General features: G+C 38.6%; 1 protein-coding gene across 3 annotated transcripts in view; it reads right to left on the bottom strand.

Moving 5' to 3' along the window:
• Positions 1-23,050, bottom strand: part of LOC127640189 (transmembrane protein 266-like) — an 80,159-nt gene that overhangs the window by 42,365 nt on the left and 14,744 nt on the right. The window contains exon 3 of one of the 3 annotated variants that reach the window (XM_052122621.1): positions 12,674-12,883. The exons of 1 other annotated variant lie outside the window; for it this stretch is intronic. In XM_052122621.1, coding sequence (XP_051978581.1) covers positions 12,674-12,883 — 210 coding nt within the window. The remainder of the gene's footprint in view (positions 1-12,673; positions 12,884-23,050) is intronic. One more of the 3 variants, XM_052122622.1, reaches the window with a different exon arrangement.

Below are 23,050 nucleotides of genomic sequence, written 5' to 3'. Positions count from 1 at the left end.
CTGTGTACCCTGCGCACCCGTGTGCACGTCGTCTGAGCATTTGCATGAAGTTGACTGTACTAGATGAGTGTTAGTTGTAATCTGATTGCAGTACTTTGTTAGCTACTGTAATACTGTATGTCAAATGTAGGGTAAAACATTACATTTTAAATTGTTGTAATCAGATTACAGTTACTGATATTTAAGTTAATTGCTCTTAAGTACTTTACATGGGTTAAACATAGTATCTCTAAAATAATATTACTATTTGTATTTAAAATGCAGTTAAATCCTGAATAATCAGTTGAAGGGTGATAGTGATGCCCTTATAAGGGAGAATTGTGCAGCGCTACGAGTATGGTGTGTATACTCTATATATATATATATATTGTCTTATTGTGTTTTCTATATATACTTTATTTATATAAATTATCTTGTTGCTGTATTGTATTGTTGTGAACTGGATGCTCCTGTTACCAAGACAAATTCTTGTATATGTAAGCATACATGGCAATAAAGCTCATTCTGATTCTTCTGAATTTTTAGAAAAGTAATTTGTAATTTGTCGCAAAGTACTTTTTGAGTAACTTATTAAACACTGATAAAGAATATTACAAATCAGTCATAGTGCACATGCTTTGAATACATCTGTACAGGCTCACGGTCAATACTTTCAAAAGCTTGAATGCAAGATTATTAAAATGATTAATATTATTATTAAATATTAAAAACATGGTGCTCGTGCAAAATGCTGAACAAAACAATTAGAGATGGCGCAACAGTCATCTAGCACTAGTTTACATTGAAAAAAATGCATTCCGTTACCATGGCCTCTTAAAGGGATAGTTCACCCCAAAATTTCACATTCTCATTATTTACTCACCCTCATGCCATCTCAGATGTGTATGACTTTCTTTCCTCAGCTGAAGTCAAATGAAGATTTTTAGATGAATTTCTCAGCTGTTTTAGTCCACACAATGCAAGTAAATGGGTGCCAAACTCATAAATCTCCAGAAATCACATAAGTCAGCATAAAAGTAACCCATAAGACGTCTGTGGTTAAATCCATGTCTTCAGAATGATATGATAGGTATATGGGTGGGTGAGAAACAGATCAATATTTAAGTCCTATTTTTATTATAAATTCTCCTCCCTGCTCAGTAAATATCCACTTTAACTTTCACATTCTCATTCTTGTGTTTTTGGTGACTCACATTCTTCATGCATATCTACTGGGCAAGGAGAAGAAATTCTTGCAAAAAATAATGATCTTAAATATTGATCTATTTCTCACCCACACCTATCATATCACTTCTGAAGACATGGATTAAACCACTGGAGTCATATGGATTACTTTTATTCTGCCTTTATGTGCTTTTTGGAGCGTCAACATTTTGGCAACCTCTCACTTGCATTGTATGGATCTACAGATTCATCTAAAAATCATAATTTTAGCTGTACAGAAGAAAGAAAGTCATACACATCTAGGATGGCATGAGGGTGAGTAAATGATGTGAGAATTTTCTTTTTTGGGTGAACTATCCTTTTAAGTTGCAGTTGTGGTGAGTCCAGCCCGATCTCATGAAATGTACTTGAGCATTGCAACGTTTCTGGAAAACTGAAATGATGTGCTTCATTACATTTTTAAGTGTAATGTCCAGCGGGGGGTGCCAAAACCGAGCAAAATTATGTTAGCAAAAAATAAGTGTTTATAAAGTCATATTCAGCAATTGTACTTGTAATTTGTGTGACAATTAATAAAATGCACAGTTGTTGTAGTGCCTCTAGTGTTCATTTCACCAGGAAACTGCAGCAAAACATAGAAAATGTCTATAGAGTAATGTTCATTCTGAGACCAGGTTGCGTGAGTCTGTCTACCTTGATGTAAAGAAATAATATATCTCAGCCTTAGAAACACATACCAAATGCTAAAAAACATTTGTCAAATTACCTTTCAAATGTTAGCTAATGCTTCTCCATACATTAGATCACTGTACCATTAGACTGGCCTAGATGAAACATCTGTCATATATCTCATTACATCACTGTGGTCCTTCAATCTTCTCAGGCAATGGGACAAAGAAGAGGGAGCATCATTTACAGTACATGACTAGGCGGGGGCCAACATTGACCACCCAGCAAACTACCCAGGGATCTTCTGAGGTCTGTAATCTGTGAGAGTAAGGCTCTCTTATAATGGCAAATGATACATTTTGGGTTGTGGGAGTATTCTGGGATATTGTCGAAAAATCCACTTATGGCTTAAACGTGGATCAACTACTAGGCTATCAAGTGAAAAATGCCCTTGAGATAATTCATCCATAATGCTCTAACTTTACGCTCTCATTTTATAGATAAGCTGTTTATGCTGACAAGTCCCAGAAGGCCATTAAAAAGATTTGTGCATTAAATAAAGTGTTGAAAACATCTTTACGTCCACAGTCTGAATGCCAGCGAGAGTCAATATGTTGGCATACGTTGAGCTATTACAGAAGTTCTGCAATACTAAATAAATTCTCTAAAGCAAGCATCGCTATTACTATTGCTCATACTTCTGGTTAGGGATTTCAACAAACCCCCAACTCAAAGTGAACTTAGGTGCAAAACTCATCCCACACTGTTTGTGGATATGATGGATAAAACATCAGATCATGCAGTTTGTCAAGGAGAGGGGTGCTATTACTTTTTACAGTTATAGTCGTCAAGTATTTCACCTGGTTGACAATAAAATGGATGAAAAAGTCTTACAGACATACATTGAAGGGGAACCAGAGTGACATGATTACACTGGAAGACGGCATGTTGTTTCGCCCGCATTATGCCGACTCACTGACAAGCGGGATCTCAAATCAGACATTTTTGCATTGGCTCCAGAGTACCAGAAGTGCAATGCATTGGCAGGGTTTGAGACCCGATTTCAAATCCCTGAAAGTACCAGAACGTAATCGTGTTTGCAGAACGCACTGATGCTTAGGTTTAGGTTTGGATTGGGAGGTACAGTTTATAAGATATGCATTCCTCTTCACTGTATTACAGCCTGTGCAGCTGAAAACAAAAGCATTAGATATTTTTTTTTCGTTGTCCATTTTTGGATACCAATCAAGTGTATTTTGTTACAAAAAGCAAAAAAAAAAATCTGAATTAGTAAGAAAAACAACAGGATGCATGAATATTTTCAGTCTTTTCATGCAGTCTACAAACACACACATAAACTGTGCTGTTCCCGGACAGGAAGCCCTAGTGCCAGCACATGCTAATAATAACACACAAGCTGGATCTCGTTCCCCTGCACTGAGACTGCCAGCACTGCAGATACCCTGTGAAGATTGCAACTACAACCATCCACCCACATGGCAGCTCAACACTGATCACAGGGCTACTTAAAGTGACAGTGCTACACCACATGCTCTCTTTAATATCTGGGAATGGAATCCAGATATCAATAGAGTAATTAAAGATATCGTAAAAGGCTTTCTCAGTAGTTACAGTTACATTACAGATATCTGACTTAACATTGCCACTAATTAAACCAAATTACAGATATCAAATGTAGCATTTGTACTACAAACCCAATTCTGAAAAAGTATGAAAAATGCTAATAAAAACAAAAATGAGTGATTTGTAAATGATATTCACTCTTTGCTATATTGAAAGCACAACAACTACACATAATATGATGTTTTACCCTGTGAATTTCATTGTTTTTTCAAATCAGATGACTGCTACAAGCTCCAAAAAAGTTGGGACAGTCGAGTGTTTACCACTGTGAAACATCCCCATATCACCTAATAACACTTTGAAATGGGACAAGTGTTATGGGAAAATGGGAATTTTCCCCCATTTATCCATTATGTAGGTCTTCAGCAAAATCCTTCCCATTTGTCTTTGGGGAACATTGTTCTCAAAGTGCTGGGTTATTTGCCGGAGCATCTGTTGGCAAATTGACAAGTTTCGAATTATCCTTACTCTTGAAGGTCTATGCGGTTTTTGGAGGCTCCTTATGCAGTATTATGACACAACTGCCTCACACCTGTTTAACATCTCCTGTTCAACATTGTCTTGTTATTTCAGCTCATCAAATTGTCATTCTTAAATTGCCCTTGTCTCAACCTTTTTGAAGCGTGTTGCAATCATCTGATTTGAAATTACTGTACATTTAAAAAAAAAAAAAAATGAAATTCACAAGGTAAAACATCATATAATGTGTAGTTGTTGTGCTTTCAATATAGCAAAGTGGGAATATAATTAACAAATCACTCATTTTTGTTTTTATTAGCATTTTGCATACTGTGCCAACTTTTTCAGAATTGGGATTGTAGTAGTAATCCAATTCTTGATATCAGGAATGGACATTTGCACTAACATTTTTACTCATACATGTACATTGCTGATATGTGAAATTGCAATTTCAACTAGTAAATGGTAAATGGTCTGCACTTATATAGCGCCTTTTTAAGCCTTAACGGTATTCAAAGCGCTTTACACTGCTTCTCATTCACCCATTCACACACACATTCATACACCAATGGTGGCAGAGCTGCTATGTAAGTTGCTAGCCTGCCATTGGGAGCGACTTGGGGTTCAGTGTCTTGCCCAAGGACACTTCAGCATGTGGAGTCGTGTGGGCCGGGATTCAAACCACCAACCCTGCGATTAGTGGCCGACCCGCTCTAGTAAGAAGTTCATTATAGATATACACTCACCTAAAGGAAAATTAGGAACACCATACTAATACTGTGTTTGACCCCCTTTCGCCTTCAGAACTGCCTTAATTCTACGTGGCACTGATTCAACAAGGTGCTGAAAGCATTCTTTAGAAATGTTGGCCCATATTGATAGGATAGCATCTTGCAGTTGATGGAGATTTGTGGGATGCACATCCAGGGCACGAAGCTCTCGTTCCACCACATCCCAAAGATGCTCTATTGAGTTGAGATCTGGTGACTGTGGGGGCCATTTTAGTACAGTGAACTCATTGTCATGTTCAAGAAACCAATTTGAATTGATTCGAGATTTGTGACATGGTGCATAATCCTGCTGGAAGTAGCCATCAGAGGATGGGTACATGGTGGCCATAAAGGGATGGACATGGTCAGAAACAATGCTCAGGTAGGCCGTGGCATTTAAACGATGCCCAATTGGCACTAAGGGGCCTAAAGTGTGCCAAGAAAACATCCCCCACACCATTACACTACCACCACCAGCCTGCACAGTGGTAACAAGTCATGATGGATCCATGTTCTCATTCTGTTTACGCCAAATTCTGACTCTACCATCTGAATGTCTCAACAGAAATCGAGACTCATCAGACCAGGCAACATTTTTCCAGTCTTCAACTGTCCAATTTTGGTGAGCTCTTGAAAATTGTAGCCTCTTTTTCCTATTTGTAGTGGAGTTGAGTGGTACCCGGTGGGGTCTTCTGCTGTTGTAGCCCATCCGCCTCAAGGTTGTGCGTGTTGTGGCTTCACAAATGCTTTGCTGCATACCTCGGTTGTAACAAGTGGTTATTTCAGGCAAAGTTGCTCTTCTATCAGCTTGAATCAGTCGGCCCATTCTCCTCTGACCTCTAGCATCAACAAAGCATTTTCGCCCACAGGACTGCCACATACTGGATGTTTTTCCCTTTTCACACCATTCCTTGTAAACCCTAGAAATGGTTGTGCGTGAAAATCCCAGTAACTGAGCAGATTGTGAAATACTCAGACCGGCCCGTCTGGCACCAACAACCATGCCACGCTCAAAATTGCTTAAATCACCTTTCTTTCCCATTCTGACATTCAGTTTGGAGTTCAGGAGATTGTCTTGACCAGGACCACACCCCTAAATGCATTGAAGCAACTGCCATGTGATTGGTTGATTAGATAATTGCATTAATGAGAAATTGAACAGGTGTTCCTAATAATCCTTTAGGTGAGTGTATGTAATTGTATTCTGAACAGGAGTGCATTACAGATCATTGTTAAGTGCACTAGTGAAAATGCATTTACAGATTTCAACAATTATGTTTTTTTAATAGTTAAAATTACATTTTTGATAACAAGAACTGACCTAATTATTTATACCAAAGAGTTAACTTTTTAACTAGTGCAAACATATTTATGGATATCAAAAATGAGCATTTTCACTAGTAGTAATTCTCTTGCTGATCATGAGAATAATTTCAACTAGTGGAAACTGAATTCTAGATATCTATAATTCATATCCTTCACATTACTAAATGTCAAAAGGGCTTGTAATACTGTTTTGGAGTTCGATGACAACATTAAACACCATGTCAATGTTTGAGCTGTCCTAGCTGGTCTAATCTGACACATTTTTCATTCAAGTTGTAAGAATCACTGTTAGATGGAATAAAGTATATTTGAAAGCGATAGCTCAGAATATACATAAATATCTGTTCATAAAGTCAAGTACACTGGAAATTCTTTTATATAGTTATTTCCTAAATGTACACATTCATGAATCCAGATCAGTTTTTGTTTTTCATTATAAACTTGTTAAAGTAGAAAGCTGTTAATCTTCTGAGCAGCTGTTAATACATCAGTCAACTTAAACTAAAGAGCTGTCTGGCTAAGTTTGTGTTTTGCGACCTCTTTTAAATCCTAGCCATAAAACTCCCATTTTGCTGCTTTCTCGATAACCCAGTTAGTGACTGAATGCTGGTGAATTGACTCTGAAAAGATGCATACTTGCATATTTATTTTTTAAATCTCAAGGATTATTCAATTTCCAAATATAATATAATGTAATAAAATAAAAATAAAAAAAATCATAATATATAGAATATATATAATGTATTTTGCATATTGTTAACGTAAGTTTAAATAAGAACAAATTCATTACAGATAAATAGAAAGCAAAGAAATCAAATCAAAGAATATCTTTACATAATGCATTCTTCAAAAGATTTGACATTTTCTCACACCCCATATTGTTTAGGCATGCATGCAAGGTGAACTTTTGATGCAAAAATAAACAAGTTAAACAGCGCGTGAAACCATACAAGCAATAATGTAAGTTTAGTCATCAATTATTTATATATAAAACAATGTTCTATATTCATCTTAGTTTCGGTGTAATAAATGAGCTGTCCTTAGAGCATGTTTCTATTATTAGAACTTCAGTTCAAATCAGGCTTAAACTGACATCAAACCGTGCAAATATGATCCCTCTATCATTCTGCACATGCTTCAGATGTGAGTCACAACAGCAACATGAACTGTGACGTGACTGCACTCTCGCTTTCTCCACTGACAGTTACTGGAGAAGGTCATATTCTGGTGGGGTGAAACTGTCATGACTTGGAACAACTTGGACACAGCCTGAAAATCAAGTGAACTAATATCTGACATTTTAATCCTTAGAATTCATTCTGATGTATGGACATTTCCTCTCAGGACATTTTTTTGGCAATATCACTCAACTGAATATGTCTGAAAATTTGACGAAAAGTTATCCTGACAGAAATATTATCCCAGAAAACACTAAACATTTTTTAAATGACAATAACTTTCTAAAAACCCCACCTAAATTAAAACAAATAATGTTACTAGATCATGACTTAAAGTTTAGTATTTTTAGTTCTTTTTAACTATAAATGATCTGCATGCCCAGTAGGTGGCGATATGCATGAAGAATGAGTTACCAAAAACATAAGAAGTAGAATGTGGAAGTAAACATGGAGATTGATAGTAACAATTATTTAAACATTGATTTGTTTCACACCCACACCTATCATATAGCTTCAGAAAACATGTATTTAGCTACTGGAGTAATATGGATAACTTTTATGCTGTTTTATATGCTTTTTGGACCTTCAAAGTTCTGGTCACCATTCACTTTGAATGCAGACATCATATATTCTTCTAAAAATCTGTATTTGTGTTCAGCATAAAAAAGAAAGTCATACACATCTGGGATGGCATGAGGGTGAGTAAATGATGAGAGAATTTTCAATTTTGGGTGAGCTATCTCTTTAATGATAATTTATGAAAATACAATTGTTCATTGTAAGTCATGTCAGTTCATAATACAACAACTAATGTTAGCATATACAATCTTTTAATGTAACAGTATGCAGTATGTTGAAATTAACATTAACCAAGATAAATATATGTTGTGAAGTCACTGGTGTATAAATGGTTGGGGGGGACATGACTGTGAAGGGGGTAAATTGTTCCCCGCAATCATGCGTCAGTCATTGTTTACATATTTTCTTTATCAATGCTGAAAATAATTTTTATGAGATACCTTGCCGTTGTGTGACTGAGTCTGTCATAATCATACAATAAACTGAAGTCCCCCTTTCTTGTACGAGTTGGTATCACCCAACTGTTGTGCAGTCCCCTCTGCTTTAATAGATAATGCTGATGTGGATTTCCATTCACAGTTAAGAATCCTTAAAATGATGTTTTTGTTAAAAATACTATCCAGTATAAAATTTGTAATCTATTCAGTGTAAAACATTTCTGCAGAAAATATAAAACGTTCTGAGTTTTAAATACGGTTGCATGGAGTATTCGCTTATCAGAGCGTCAAGCGCCCACCTTCAGGAATACAACTTTGCGTTTCATAGGACAGTCAGTGGCTGACAACATGTGCAATTTTGGTCTGTAGGTCTGCTTCCCACACAAAACTATCGAATTCAATTTGAAATCATGAATTATATCACATGCGTCACATGTGGAGTCAGTGGAGATGTTAAAGGAGTCCATAAAAACGATCAGTTGTTGTTTTCTGGGTGAGGATAGCGGACATTACAGGCAGGTATTTCAGATGAGCAGGTAAGAACTGTACATTTCTGAAAGAAGCCTTTTTGTGAATGTGTGATATGATACATAGTGTATAAATATCTAAGAGTATGCTATGAATATGATTTTTTATTTACCTGTGTATTAATTTGAACTGTTATTATGCACGGTGTAATGTGCTTGGGGACTGTTAATGTAGTACAAGGATGTGCTGAAAACTGACAGGGTATTGACCTATTCTTTAAATGTTAATGATGCATTCCTGGTAAAATTACAGCATAATGAAATGCTAGCTAGTTAGCAAGATGATAGATAGATAGACCAGTGTTTCCCAACCACTGTGCCGTGAAATATTGTAAGGTGTGCCGTGGAAAATTATCAGATTCCACAAAATAAATCAGGGCTCCGGACTGAGACTATTCCGTGAAAGGAAACAGCTTTACCCGGATCAGTCAGCGCTGCTCAATGGACAGATCAGCACAGAGACGTGCATTTACACATGGACCGGTCTCGAGTGCTCAGCCGTGATCATCATAAACAGCTGTGGGAAGCACGGGCTGGGTCACAAATTCTGCATTGATTATTTGTTTAAAACCTCCATTAAACCCATAATGTGTCGACGATTAAACTAGTTTAAAATAGTTTTAAACGGCCCCAAAATTTAATCAGCATTAAAAAGGAATAAAGGAGAAATTTGCACCATAAAATGACTTTGAAATTGTAAGGTTTCAATCCACACATCACAGATATAAAAAAAATTGGTAATACATTTTAATTTCAGAATGTGTTTTTCTTATGAAAAATCCCATAATTAGTTTTATGGTTACTGCTAATCATGGTTTTACTTTTACTTTTGGTTACTATGATTTTATTTCAAATGTCACAGTTAAAATTATGGTTTTATCCATTACCCAATTAGCACTCTTGCCACCTGTGATCTCATTATACACCTTATCTATGTGACTTGCGTTTTTTGCATAGCCGAATTTCAAACATTATGAGTACTAAACACACAACTGAAATGGACAGAAAACATGGAAGATCTTGAAAAGGAAACTTTTCAAATGAATGGTTATGTGGGACAGTGGGATAGAGGTGTGCCATGGGATTTGTTTAATTGTAAAAAGTGTGCCATGGCAGATAAAAGGTCGGGAAACACTGAGAGAGTGAGAGAGAGAGAGAGAGAGAGAGAGAGTGAGAGAGAGTGAGAGAGAGTGAGAGAGATATGATAGGCAGACAGACAGACAGACAGACAGACAGACAGACAGACAGATAGATAGATAGATAGATAGATAGATATAATTTGTTATGATTTTATTATAAAAAAAATTATCACAGGGAAGCGTGCCCCAATACTAACCGAACTTTCAAAGATTTTTGTGAGAGGTGGAACGCTCTGTGCTGACAACTCAGAAACAAGCTCACACAACTACACACGGAGCTGAGTGTGGATGGGCCATCTGTCCCATATTCACACACACACAGGCGTGGCTTGTTGTGGACATTGTGATGATTGCCATAATTAAGCTTATGGTGTTTGTCGACTTTCTCTGCATGTAGCAGAGCATCGCCCAGTGCCCGTCCACAGTGAGTCACGCTACCCAGACGGGACAGCAGTGCGGACCGCCAAAAAACCCAGTCAGCACCATAGAGGTCTGGGTGCTCTACACTACCAGCATGTGGCACGGCTGGCAGATGATTTTTTAAAGCAACATTTGCACAATCCCTACTGAGGCCACACTGAGGCCACAACCATTTCCATGCCAATGACCTCACAACATTTGTTTATTTTGGAAAATGTTAATTTCAACATATTTTATACTGACACATTAAAAGATTGTATTTGTTAACATTAGTTAATATATTATGAACGAATTGTTGATCTAATAAATTATGCAACAGGATGATATGAATCAAAACAGCATGTTAGCTAATCAACAACTTAATGAACTATGAATGGCACAAACCTATCTTACTTTTACAAAAAACGTAAAAGTTTTTGAAGAGGTTTATAAACTTCAACTGATTCTGCCGACTGTTTTTTTTTTATAACTATACAATGTTTCTAACACTCATAGGAAATTTCCAAGATATAATTACTGGCTGAACTGGCTAGAGTTTCTATTAGAAATCTATTACAACATATCAAGTGAAAATCTGTCCCAATGCTGACAGTTCATTTTTTTTTACCGAAACACAATAGGTAAACAAGTCTTGACAATCCAGTAATGCATTCTGAATCATTTCAGCGTACCAACAAATTCCTTTAAAGTACTTTATGTCAGACATACTAAAGATTACGAACTTTGCTATTCTAAATACTACTAGTATTGTTTATATGACATGTTGGGGCCTATTTTAACCTCGCATTAAATGAATTCCTGAAATTCAAGTTAAAAGTCAGTATCGTTGATCTAAGTGAGAGTATGCAGTTCTTCCTGATTTTTTTGTATCTGAATATTTCTCTCTTTGCCTAGCGTATGTTTCGCCGGAATCATTTATCCAATAACAGCTGAAAGTGGCACTGTGACAAGAGCAAGACAAAGAGTGTGAATAGTTTGTAGAGTATGGAAACTTAGAAACTGTTTCTGATTTTGTCTATTGGAAATGTTTAGTTTAAAACTAAAACTGATTAATTCGGATCATGCTTACACCAAGTATGAAAAAAATAAAAATCATAAAATTCAAAATTCCTCAAAATGCATTTTAAATCATCAAAATTGTTCTAAAAGTTTGATATTAGGTAATATCTTTGGATATACATCTATATATATATATATATATATATATATATATATATATATATATGTGTGTGTGTGTGTGTGTATATCTGACAAACTCTCCCTTTGGCCACATTAATCAAGTATAAATGATTAATAAATCGAGTAAAAAATGGGCGCTATGCGAGAAACTTAGTTGTTGTTATCAGCTAGACTAACGTTACTGCTGATTGTGAGCAGCGGAGGCTCTGGATGAATATAGGGTGTTTTAACAACTGCAGGTGGCTTAAAAACTACTGTAAATGAATGTCACAACAATAAGCCCCCACAAAAGCTGCCAATGCTGAAACATTTTGAGTCAAACCAGATGTAACAATCAGAGGATAAACACATTTTCTGTCGCTTGTCTATTTTTTAAAACATTGACAGACAATTCCAAATGATGTCAGTCATTTTGGAAGATAACAAAGATGAAAAACATTTAAATCAAGTTTGTTGTGGTTATATTTTTATTAATCACATTTATGAGGTTCATATGTCATGTCGCGCTGTGAGTGTATGTGAATGAAGTAGAGACAGAGATGTTGTCGGCAGAGTGCGTGAGAAGGCGGCACTTGTTAATGCAAAAATAATGACATAAATCTGAAGATTTTTAAATGGAACATATGATGACCATACATCCTCATTTCATGGACATGTCCTCTTTTTCGAACCTTAATAAAGCATCTGGTCGGATTTCTAGATTCCCTAATGAAATATAGCACATCATATTCAATCATGCCACACTCCAAATCACTGAGATCACATATTTCCCCATTCTGATGGTTGATATGAACATTAACTAAAGCTCCTGACCCGTATCTGAATGATTTTATGCACTGCTTCCACACGATTGGCTGATTAGATAATCACATGGATGATTGATGGTGCCAGACAAGCTGGTTTGAGTATTTCTGTAACTGTTGAAATGTTGTTTCGAAGGCATAGCAAGTAATTACATTTTGATGAAAAATAGTGACATCTTTTTCTGCTTCTCCATTTGTGCAATAACATGCACAAATGAATCATGCACAGTAACACCAGGAACAGGTACTGTATTAAGAAAGTAAATTGGGTTCATTTTGAATTCATCTTGACTTCAGTTGAAACAAATTAAGATAATGGCAAGTCCCCATTTAGATAGCTAGGTAAACGTGTGTGTGTGCAGAACGGCTCCTTTCTTACCCCTCTTGGTTGTCCTCTTCGTCCAGATTGGAAAGTAGCTGGGATCCGGCCAGCGAGAGATCCAACGCAGCCAGAGGAAGGTCCCTGTAGGTAAAGCTGACCAGCTGCACTGGAGCCATGCACTGACCATCATCATCCACCTGCTGTGAGATCACCTCCAGATCAGGTGCTGCGGCCTGCTGAGGGGGCCTGGGGACACATGGGGGAACACTACTCTGTCTGTTGCATTGTCCATTAATGTTGCATTAAATATTGATTGTCTTGCATTAAATATTGATTTTTAAATTAAATATTGGTTTAGAATTTATCACACATGGCTTAACACTAAAGCTTTATATACAGAACCACAGACAAAATAAAAACCTTAAAAAAAAAAAAAAAACATTTATGCCTGGAAAAGCATGTCTTCAGCTGGGTTAGCTGCTCAAGTGCCCTTAATTGAGTGTATATCTGACCAGGCTGGGAGATAAGCTATAACGAGCAAACCATCTTAGGTTGCAAAGTCTACATACTTTTGGCCTTGTAGTGTACATAAGAAATCTCAGTGTCCACACACACACACACACACACACACACACACACACACACACACACACACACACACACACACACACACACACACACACACAACGCATGAAAGAAGAGTCCCACATGTCTAGTTTTATGGTCTAGATTGGTTCCCAAAACCAGAATATTCATCATTATTGGACCATCATGTGTAGCGTCCCACAATAATGAGGTATCGAGAGAATTTCAAAGCACAATATCGTGGCAAAACAACAAAGTCCCACAGTTGGAAGTCATGGCCTGTACTGCCCGAGTTTGCCTTTGATTTATTGGCTGCAGTGTGCTGATTCGTCTCACGTTTGCAGTCTGGGATTGCTGTTTTCAATCTCAGCGCAAACAAGGCAATTAATGTACACTTCTGCAAAGTTCACACTTCACCCTTTGCTCTGAGAAAGGCTTTGATTTCGCACACTACTTTGGTGTGGTGACTTGAAGGAATAGTTCAACCAAAAATCAAAACCTATATGACTTTTGCTCTTCAATTAAAAACATCAGATGTTTAGAAGAATGCTAACGCAGCTCTTTTCCATTAAAGAAAGTGAATGGTGACCAGAGGAAGTCAAGCTCCAAAAATGACAAGAAGTGCCATAATAGCATAATTTAAAAAGCTTGTCTGGACTGAAGTCATATAATAGCCAGATCGAGAGAAGAGAACAGAACAGTCCTAATTGGCTGAAAATATTCTGCTCAAAACGTTCGAGCTGTCGAATGGACTACTTTTATTGTGCTTTCTAAAAGTCCTTTTTGGTTCACTATGAATATTGTTTCTTGGTTTTGAAATAATATGAGGGTGAGTAAATAATGACAGAGTTTTTATTTTTGGATGAACTACTCCTAGATAACCTTTAGTCATCTTTGCAGCCAGCCAGTGAACCAAGCGGCCGTACTTCCAAAATAAGTGCCGATGTGATAATTACAATCATAACGTACGCTGGCAACTGAAATCAGTACTTGCATTCCTTAAGATGGCTCAATCAAGGGCACAAGATATGACGGAACAGAGGCTGAGAGGGGCTGGAATGTGAGTTTTGGCTCCTGGCCCAGTCGTGCGGATGAGGAAAGATAAATTATGCGGGCACAAAGGAAAGAAAGAGGTGGAAAAAAAGAAACTTGTAAGAGTAGATACAAGAGAAAAGCAGAGCATTACCATTGAAATTAGGGAGAAGGAGATGGAGAGAGAGAGAGGCTGAGAGAGACTGTATGTGTGGATTGTTATTGAAAGGCTGTGCTGCTATGATGGGAAGTGTTTGGGTGGGACCTTGGCTTATCCCAGTCTCTGAAATGTTAATGCAATCATGGCCGTGTAGCCAGATTTACCTCATTCCAATTTGGCCTCATAAATTCTTCCAGAAAACCCACATCTTGAATATTCTGCAGTTCTTTTATCAGTGTATGTTGTGTATTAAGCAAACAAAGTGTAAAAAAACGAAAGAATGATGAATAATTGGGTGAATTAATTAATCAAAAGCATGTCTGTGTCATATTTTTGCCCAAATCAATATAAACAGCAAGGGCTGGTTGTGACGTCATCACAACAACATTCCGCAGTCAATATGGCCAATTTATAAAAATAAAAATTAAAAAATAAAAATAAGAAAAATGTACATGGCCAATACCAGACCAGCTTCTAAGATTGTCAAAATCACAATGATTGACAAGTTATTTATCAATTATACACAGTTGGAATGCTGATGTAAACAAACTAAAGAGATTAAAATCTGCTTCTGCGCTGACATAGAGAGAGAGAGAGAGAGACTGGTTCCCTCTTGATAGAAGAATAACAGGAAATGCACATATGTTTTAAAACTTAAATAAGCTATGTGTCAACTTATTGATAAGCTTGATAACACTGTGCAAAAATGAGAGAAAATTTAGCCTGATAAGATTGTGCAAACAGTACATGGTCATTCTACAATTATCACATAAGTCATATCATGCAAGTTATAACTACTTACATAAACATCAGGACTTGTGAATAAGGAAACATCTCCTTACGTTCAACACGCATCTACAAACAACATAGAATGGCAGTGACAGCAAGCCAGTGTGCCCTCATCCACTTTCATTCATTTTTAGCTTTTCTTATTCAGGTTCTGGAGCTTTTGTAAATCAGTGGTTAGATGGATCGAACAGACGTCTGCATTTTTTCACTTTTCTTTGTGCAAAGGGCGAAATTGCACGATTTACCTATTTAAACGAATGACAGATGCTAAAACTACATCGAAGTATAGTCTTTACCAGGAATATACTTTAACATTTGTAGATGTTTATGTTTGAGGAAACAAGACACTGTTATGATGGGCTTGTAAGTCATCACTGGTAAATCTTACTGACAAAAATAAATGGCTTGGCCAGTCTGTTGCACTCTTAAGAGCACTGGAGTGAAACAAATTAGTTGTTAAGATTTCAAAGCTTAGAGACATATTTCCAGACATCCCAAGTCTCCCGGAAGTTCCGGGAGTCTCCCGCGTATTGATAGCGGCTCCCTGATGCCCGCAAATTAGTTAAAATCTCCCGGAATCAAGAGCGAGCGAGCAAGAGCGGTTAGACTGTGCTCCAAACCGTGTAGCGCGCACGGCAGAGAGGGCGAGAGCGAGAGACCTTGCGCGTGTGTGTGCGTGTGTTCATCAAGAAGTGCATGTAAGACAGAGAGCATCCTGATTGGCCTGTTTCGGTAAGTCAACCAATCAATTGTCAGTGTGGGCGGGCTTTTATCTCTTCTCCCGAACCTAATTAATCAGTTCAGTGTATATAGACACAGGAGCGCCATGGCAGAGGGAGAGTGCCCCAAAAAGCGAAAATATAAGACACATTTTACGCCAGACTACACGAAAGTGTACCCCTGTCTAATAACAGTGAAACATAATGACAGTCTTGCACGCTGTACAGTTTGTAACAGTGACTTCAGCATTGCCCATGGCGGGTTAAATGATTGTAAAAGACATGTTGAGGTGAGTTAAACAAGTTTCATTTCATGTGCATATTATTCAGGCCGGCTAGTTACCTAGGCTACATGAAAACAATAAACTCCTTAGACCTGTTTAAAGTTGCAATGGAATATAAATAAAAGCAGTTTATATAAATAGTATAAGCAGTTTATATTAAAAGTAATCTACATAATTAACAAATAATTGCATAGGCCTATAGCCTAAAGAAATGATATATTATGCTTTTATATCTTTTAGGGGGGGTCCGGGATACCTCCCTGAAATGACTTTTTGCAGGTTGGGATGCCTGTATTTTTTAAGCACCCATCACTTGTATAAATATTTTGAAACCTGACATGTTGATTGCTCGAGCGAGATTCAACTATAATGTTTTAAACTAATGTTTACAATAAATTACAGTAGCATACTGCACATCACAACTTCACCAACACCAGAATATTCCATGACAGCAATGCTTCAGCTGCATTTTCTCTAAAACTCTTCACACCCTCCACGCTGGTGACCGGGGAAGGACGGGTTCAGCATGTGGCGTGCTGCCCTCCCTGATGCTATCTGCATGCTTGCCACCACTTCCAACAAATAGCTAACAGGACTGTAATCAGTCTTGACCTGCACAGACTGTTCAGGGCATCAAAATCACATTTCCAAAAAAACATATGCAAAGTCACAGTGCTGTCAGGTACTGATGAGCACTGGCTAGCAAGGAGGTGCTGTTCATTACACTACAGGACAAGTATAAGTGGAGGACATGCATGCAACACTCAAACTGGCTACAGTTTTGTCTAACAGAGAATGGATAGGAAAGGGACAGAAGATGGCATTTAAGTGATTATCTGATTATATACGTTAAGGTAAATGTTTGACCTTAGATAAAAACACAACTGTGTGGATGTTTCTTTAACTACAGGCAATTTTATGTCCCAGGCATTGACATGTTGTATTAAAGCTAACAGATTTAAACTTATTTTTCTCAAGTTAAAACAAGGTCTTGCAAACAAGTCATTAAAACATCATCGTTAAAATATTAATCTATTACATTTTTATAAATATGAACTGAACAAAGAGTGAAATAAAAGCCATTTCAATATTTATTGTGGGAATAATTTCCCACAATTTTTCATGTTGTGTGAAAAAAACAAAACAAAGAAAAAGCAAGGTAAATATCAAATTATTTGTGTGTCATTTCCAATCAAGCTATAACTTTGTCAAATCATGTAAAAAGTGCGAAAATATTATAATTTAATTTTAAAAGGCCATTTCCACAAAAAAAAAAAAAAAAAAAAAAAAAAATAATATATATATATATATGTGGTAGAAATGACAATTGTTTAGGACAGTTCAGAGAAAAAACTAAATTACAGAATTCTAAAAGATGCATGTGCATACATTGTTAGTTGACAAATTAAATGAACTAGTGAGTTTGAAAATTGTGCTATAAGGGAGTTAAATCCACAGTTAAAGAAACACCCATGTAAAACATCAAGACAACCAAGGTTGATGTGTGTCGCAACTTTTAGAAAAATCTTAAGATGGTGTCTTAGTATATAATAGTATACCGATGCACACTAGCTGGCAGCAACTCTCTCGGTTTGCCCTCTGTGAGTCAAAAGTGCACACTCATAAATCAGAACTAGAGAATTTATAGAAATAAAAAAGTACCTCACAGGGACAAACATTAAAGCCTGCCCAAAATTGTACAGGTTACTACGGTTTCCAGCTTTATAGCAATGTTACATCATAAACAAAGTCTAGTTCACAAAAAATTGAACTTGAAAAATAGTTTGCTCAGATGTAAAAACAAAAGCTCAAGGTGACATAAAAAGGTTTGTTCTCATAAACAGGACCTGCTATTGCATAAACTGGACAAAGAAGTATTGGTAGAGGCTGATAATAATTATAAGAAAATTATAAATTAACCACATGAATGAAAATCTTCAGTATCCATAGGCATTGAAACTGACTCTATGTATGATTCAACTCAGTTTCAATTCAGACAGAATTAACAAAAAATATTCTATTTTAAGTGCATTTTGAACTATTTTTTGAAACCAACTAACAAAATGTTCATGGTTATCTGTAGACTTAGAATCTATGTCATGTGTGTTGTACGTGTGATTACCATCATTAATCTGGATATTTCCACAAGTCTAGCGCTGGATTGCTTGCCATATCTGTATTACTACTAGTGTTGAGAGTCCATAGACATCATATCCCACATCGTATCCCACCTCCGACTCCAGTATAGTATGTGGTAAGGTATAGTGTTCAGTAGGCTATAGTAGAGTAATTTATTCAACATGCATAATAGTTCACAAATGTGTATTTACACTTCAACAACTTCTATACAGTATAGTGTCTAGAATAAAGGGTATAGTATATAGTAAACATACAGTATTATACTATAGTACAGTACAGTATAGTACAGTATAGTATAGCATACACTGGTTCCAAAAGGTTGTTATAGCCAGGAGGTGGTAATGGGGTTAAACTCCCACTACCTATAAAGTGCTTCCTATGGCGTGCGTCTCTAATAGCCTCTGACAACCAAAGTCCAGCTCCTGGCCTTCATGTGTGGCTTAGTTTTTAAGCCTGGCGGAACTGTTTCAACTAACAGGAGAAGGGTCGTAGGCGGATCACTGGCGCCTTAAAACCAGTTGCTTAGGGCAGACGGAGCTCGTAAGCCTAGAAAGGCAGTTCGTCTAGGGGAAGGAAAACCCTGATATTAAAACCTCCACTGCCTTGCGGCTATATCCAATCATGGAAAAGGCTATGGAAGGAAATCCAGAGACAAAATCCGGAGTGGAGCCCCGTAGGCGGTTGGATGTCAAAAAAATGGCTTTCTCCCGGCAACTCCTGCAGCAAAGCTGGCCCCAAAAGTAATGCATAGCATTCCCTTGGACTCTGCCAGTGAAGCCGAGAGGGGGGTCCTGTCATCTGGGCAGCCCTAGGCCTCCATATATACTTGCCCAGGTCTGCGCCCTGGAGAGGTCACTCCAGTCTCACCATCTGGCGAGTGCACAACACGGAAGACAGCAGTTACGGTTTATAAGTCCCTGCTCAATTGGCGTAGAGTGGGACGCCACGGGTTGTGTTCGACGGTGGGAGGGATCTTAGTATTCCACTTGACAACTACCGCCCGCCTTAAGCTGGGCAGCCCCCGGCCAGTTAGGTGTTGGGACGCCACGGTCTGCCTGCTCCAGTGGGTGCCTGGAGATAAGAGCACTGCTCAACAAGCTGACCGTTAACCTTGCACCAAGCAAAAATAAAAAGGATAAACCGAAGATTCCAGCTCTTCGTATTGCAAGTTGGAATGTACGCACTATGCGTACTGGATTGAGCGAAGACCTTCAAGCCACTGATGACACTCGCAAGACAGCAGTAATTGATCGTGAACTGCTAAGGCTAAACATCGATATAGCAGCTCTGCAGGAGACACGTCTGCCAAACAGTGGGTCATTGAAGGAGGAAAACTATACCTTCTTCTGGCAAGGGAAAAACGCAGAGGAAACTAGAGAATATGGGGTGGGGTTTGCCGTCAAGAACACTCTATGAAGTATGATTGAGCCACCAATAGGTGGTACAGCAAGAACCCTTACCCTACGTCTCTCAACAGTACAAGGTGTTATAAATCTTATATGTATTTATGCACCAACACAGCTAGCCTCAACTGAGATTAAAGACCAGTTTTATGAATTTTTAGATGACATCATCAAGGGCATATCATCATCAGAGCAAGTCTATCTTCTGGGGGACTTCAATGCTCGGGTTGGTGCAGACAGAGAGTCTTGGCCAGGCATCCTAGGTCACCAAGGCATAGGAAACATGAACGAAAATGGTCAGAGACTTTTAGAACTCTACTGCTATCACAACCTCTGTGTGACTAACACATTTTTCCAAAACAAGGTGTGTCACAAAACATCTTGGAGACATCCCAGGTCAAAACACTGGCATCAGCTAGACCTGATTATCACTAGGAAGGATTCCCTTAACAGTGTCTGCAACACCAGAGCATACCACAGTGCTGACTGTGATACTGACCACTCTCTGGTAGCCTCCAAGATCAAACTGAAGCCCAAGAAACTTCACCATAGGAAAAAGAAAGGTCAACCAAAGATCAATACCTGCAAAACTGCATATGCTGACAAAAACCAGGAGTTCATCAAGCGACTTGAAGAGACCCTGGCCAAAAGAGAAGAGCTGAATGCAGAAGATCAATGGAATTTCCTCAGGAATACCATCTTTGACTCTGCACTCTTGACATATGGTAAGAAAGAACACAAGAGCACGGACTGGTTTGAGGCCAATTTTATGGAATTGGAACCAGTCATTGAAGCCAAACGGGATGCGCTGATCAACTACAAGCGAAAACCCAGCCAGCAAAACATGCAAGCACTGAGAACTGCTCGCAATAAAACACAACGAACAGCAAGACGCTGCGCAAACGATTACTGGCTCCAACTCTCAGACAACATCCAGGAAGCCTCAGACACTGGTAACATTAGGAAAATGTATGAGGGGATTAAGCAGGCAACTGGCATACCAACAAGGAAAACTGCGCCCCTGAAGTCCAAGACAGGAGATTTCATCACTGACAGGGACAAGCAAATATGTCGTTGGGCTGAGCACTACCTGGAACTTTTTTCCAAAGAAAACATCGTTACCCAAGAAGCCCTCGACAGTATTGAAAATCTGCCTGTGCTGGATGACCTGGATACTGAGCCAACTATGGAAGATCTCAGCAAAGCCATCAACGAATTAGCCAGTGGTAAGGCACCAGGTGAGGACGGCATACCACCGGAAATCATCAAGTGCGGTAAACCAGCTTTGCTGGAACCGCTACATGATCTCTTGTGCCTCTGCTGGAGAGAAGGGATGGTGCCTCAAGACATGCAAAATACTAAGATCATTACACTCTATAAGAACAAGGGCGACTGCAGAGACTGTAACAACGGCATCTCACTGTTGAGCGCAGTGGGCAAGGTGTTTGCTAGAGTGATCTTAAAACGACTGCAAATCCTTGCTGACCGCATCTATCCAGAGTCACAATGCGGATTCAGGGCTAAAAGAGGTACAGTGGACATGATATTCTCTGTGCGTCAGCTTCAAGAAAAATGTAGAGAGCAGCAGATGCCACTCTTCATCGCCTTTGTCGACCTCACTAAGGCATTTGACCTAGTGAGCAGGAAGGGTCTGTTCCAGCTGATGCAGAAGATTGGTTGCCCCCCGCAGCTGCTCAACATCATAGCCTCCTTTCATGATAACAATAGGGGATAGTAAGCTGGGATGGCGAAACTTCTAAACCCTTTGAAATCAAGAGTGGCGTCAAACAGGGATGTGTCCTTGCCCCAACCTTGTTTGGAATCTTCTTCTCTATGCTGCTAACATTTGCCTTTAGACACTCTACAGAAGGTGTTCATCTACACACCAGGAGTGATGGAAGGTTGTTCAATCTAACCCGCCTGAAAGCCAAGACTAAAGTCCGCTCAGTACTCATTAGAGAGATGCTGTTTGCAGATGATGCGGCCCTGGTGGCGCACACTGAAGAAGAACTACAGCAGCTGCTCAGTCAGTTTTCCCATGCCTGTAAAGAGTTCGGGCTCACGATCAGCATTAAAAAGACCAATGTATTGAGCCAAAATGTCCCTTCACCACCATCAATCAGCATTGATGACGAAGTGCTGGAAAACACTGACCACTTCAAGTATCTGGGCTCCACCATCACCAGTCACTTGTCGCTTGATAAAGAAATAGACACACGTATTGCAAGAGCTGCTGCAATATTGTCCAAACTGAGCAAGAAAGTGTGGGATAACAAGAACATCTCATTGAATACCAAACTCAGAGCAGAGCCGGATTATCCATAAGGGCACTTGGGCCAGTGCCCAGGGGCACCAACCATTCACAACCACTAGGGGGGCACCACATGACACAAGCTTTAAAAATATTTTTCGTAAATTGTTATATTATTAACTTGAAATTCTTGAAAGACCATACATAACTTGTTTATGAACACTAATTTAATAATAATAATAATAATAATAATAAATTATAAATAAATGAAGATTACATGACCAGTATCACTCCCCCTCCCCAATCTGTCAGAGTTGAGTTGGTCCACAACAAGTACGCAGCAAATGTGTCATTTTTTAACGGCTACAGAAAATGAATCAAAATCCAAAATGGACAGACGGCAATTGAGTGGTTTCGCAAAAGAAGATTAAAGAAAGAGAAGGACGCTAGACGTTTAGCTACAATAAAAAATGTTCCAGGGATCGACAATTTTTTGTTAGATCACTAGTTTTTGGGAGAACACTGGAATTGCAGACACCAGCAGCGCTAAGTCTGACACCGCCGGCTCTGCTAGCGGGGGAGATGCAGCAGCTGCTAATGTTAGTCAGGGCGTCGGCGATGACCGCCAGGCGAATGAGGATATTCTCCTTGTCCTTGGGGGAGACAGGAGCGAGGAAGACTCAGGTGAGGAAGAGGACATTAATGAAGGTAAATATTAGGGGTGGGAGGGTACATGTAAGTTATTCATATTGAACCGAAACGGTACGGGCGTCACGTCTCGGTGCACGAATTTACACGGAGAATACACGGTATAAAAATAAATAAAACTAAATAGCGATACATATCGCTCTATTTCGCATAATGAACAGTCTGATCAAGATTGCAATGCTGGAGTGTGTGTGTGTGTGTGTGTGTGTGTGTGTGTGTGCGTGGCGTGCGTGCGTGCGTGCGCAATCGAACTGTGTGTGTGTGTGTGAGAGAGACACTGATCTATTATAGAATGTCATTATATAGATCAGTGGAGAGAGAGAGCGAGAGAGAGAGAGGCGCGGGCGCGATCGAACTGTGTGTG

The sequence above is a fragment of the Xyrauchen texanus genome, chromosome 49 (genome assembly GCF_025860055.1).
Source record: "Xyrauchen texanus isolate HMW12.3.18 chromosome 49, RBS_HiC_50CHRs, whole genome shotgun sequence".
NCBI lineage: Eukaryota > Metazoa > Chordata > Actinopteri > Cypriniformes > Catostomidae > Xyrauchen > Xyrauchen texanus.
This window is presented reverse-complemented; position numbering and strand designations above follow the sequence as displayed.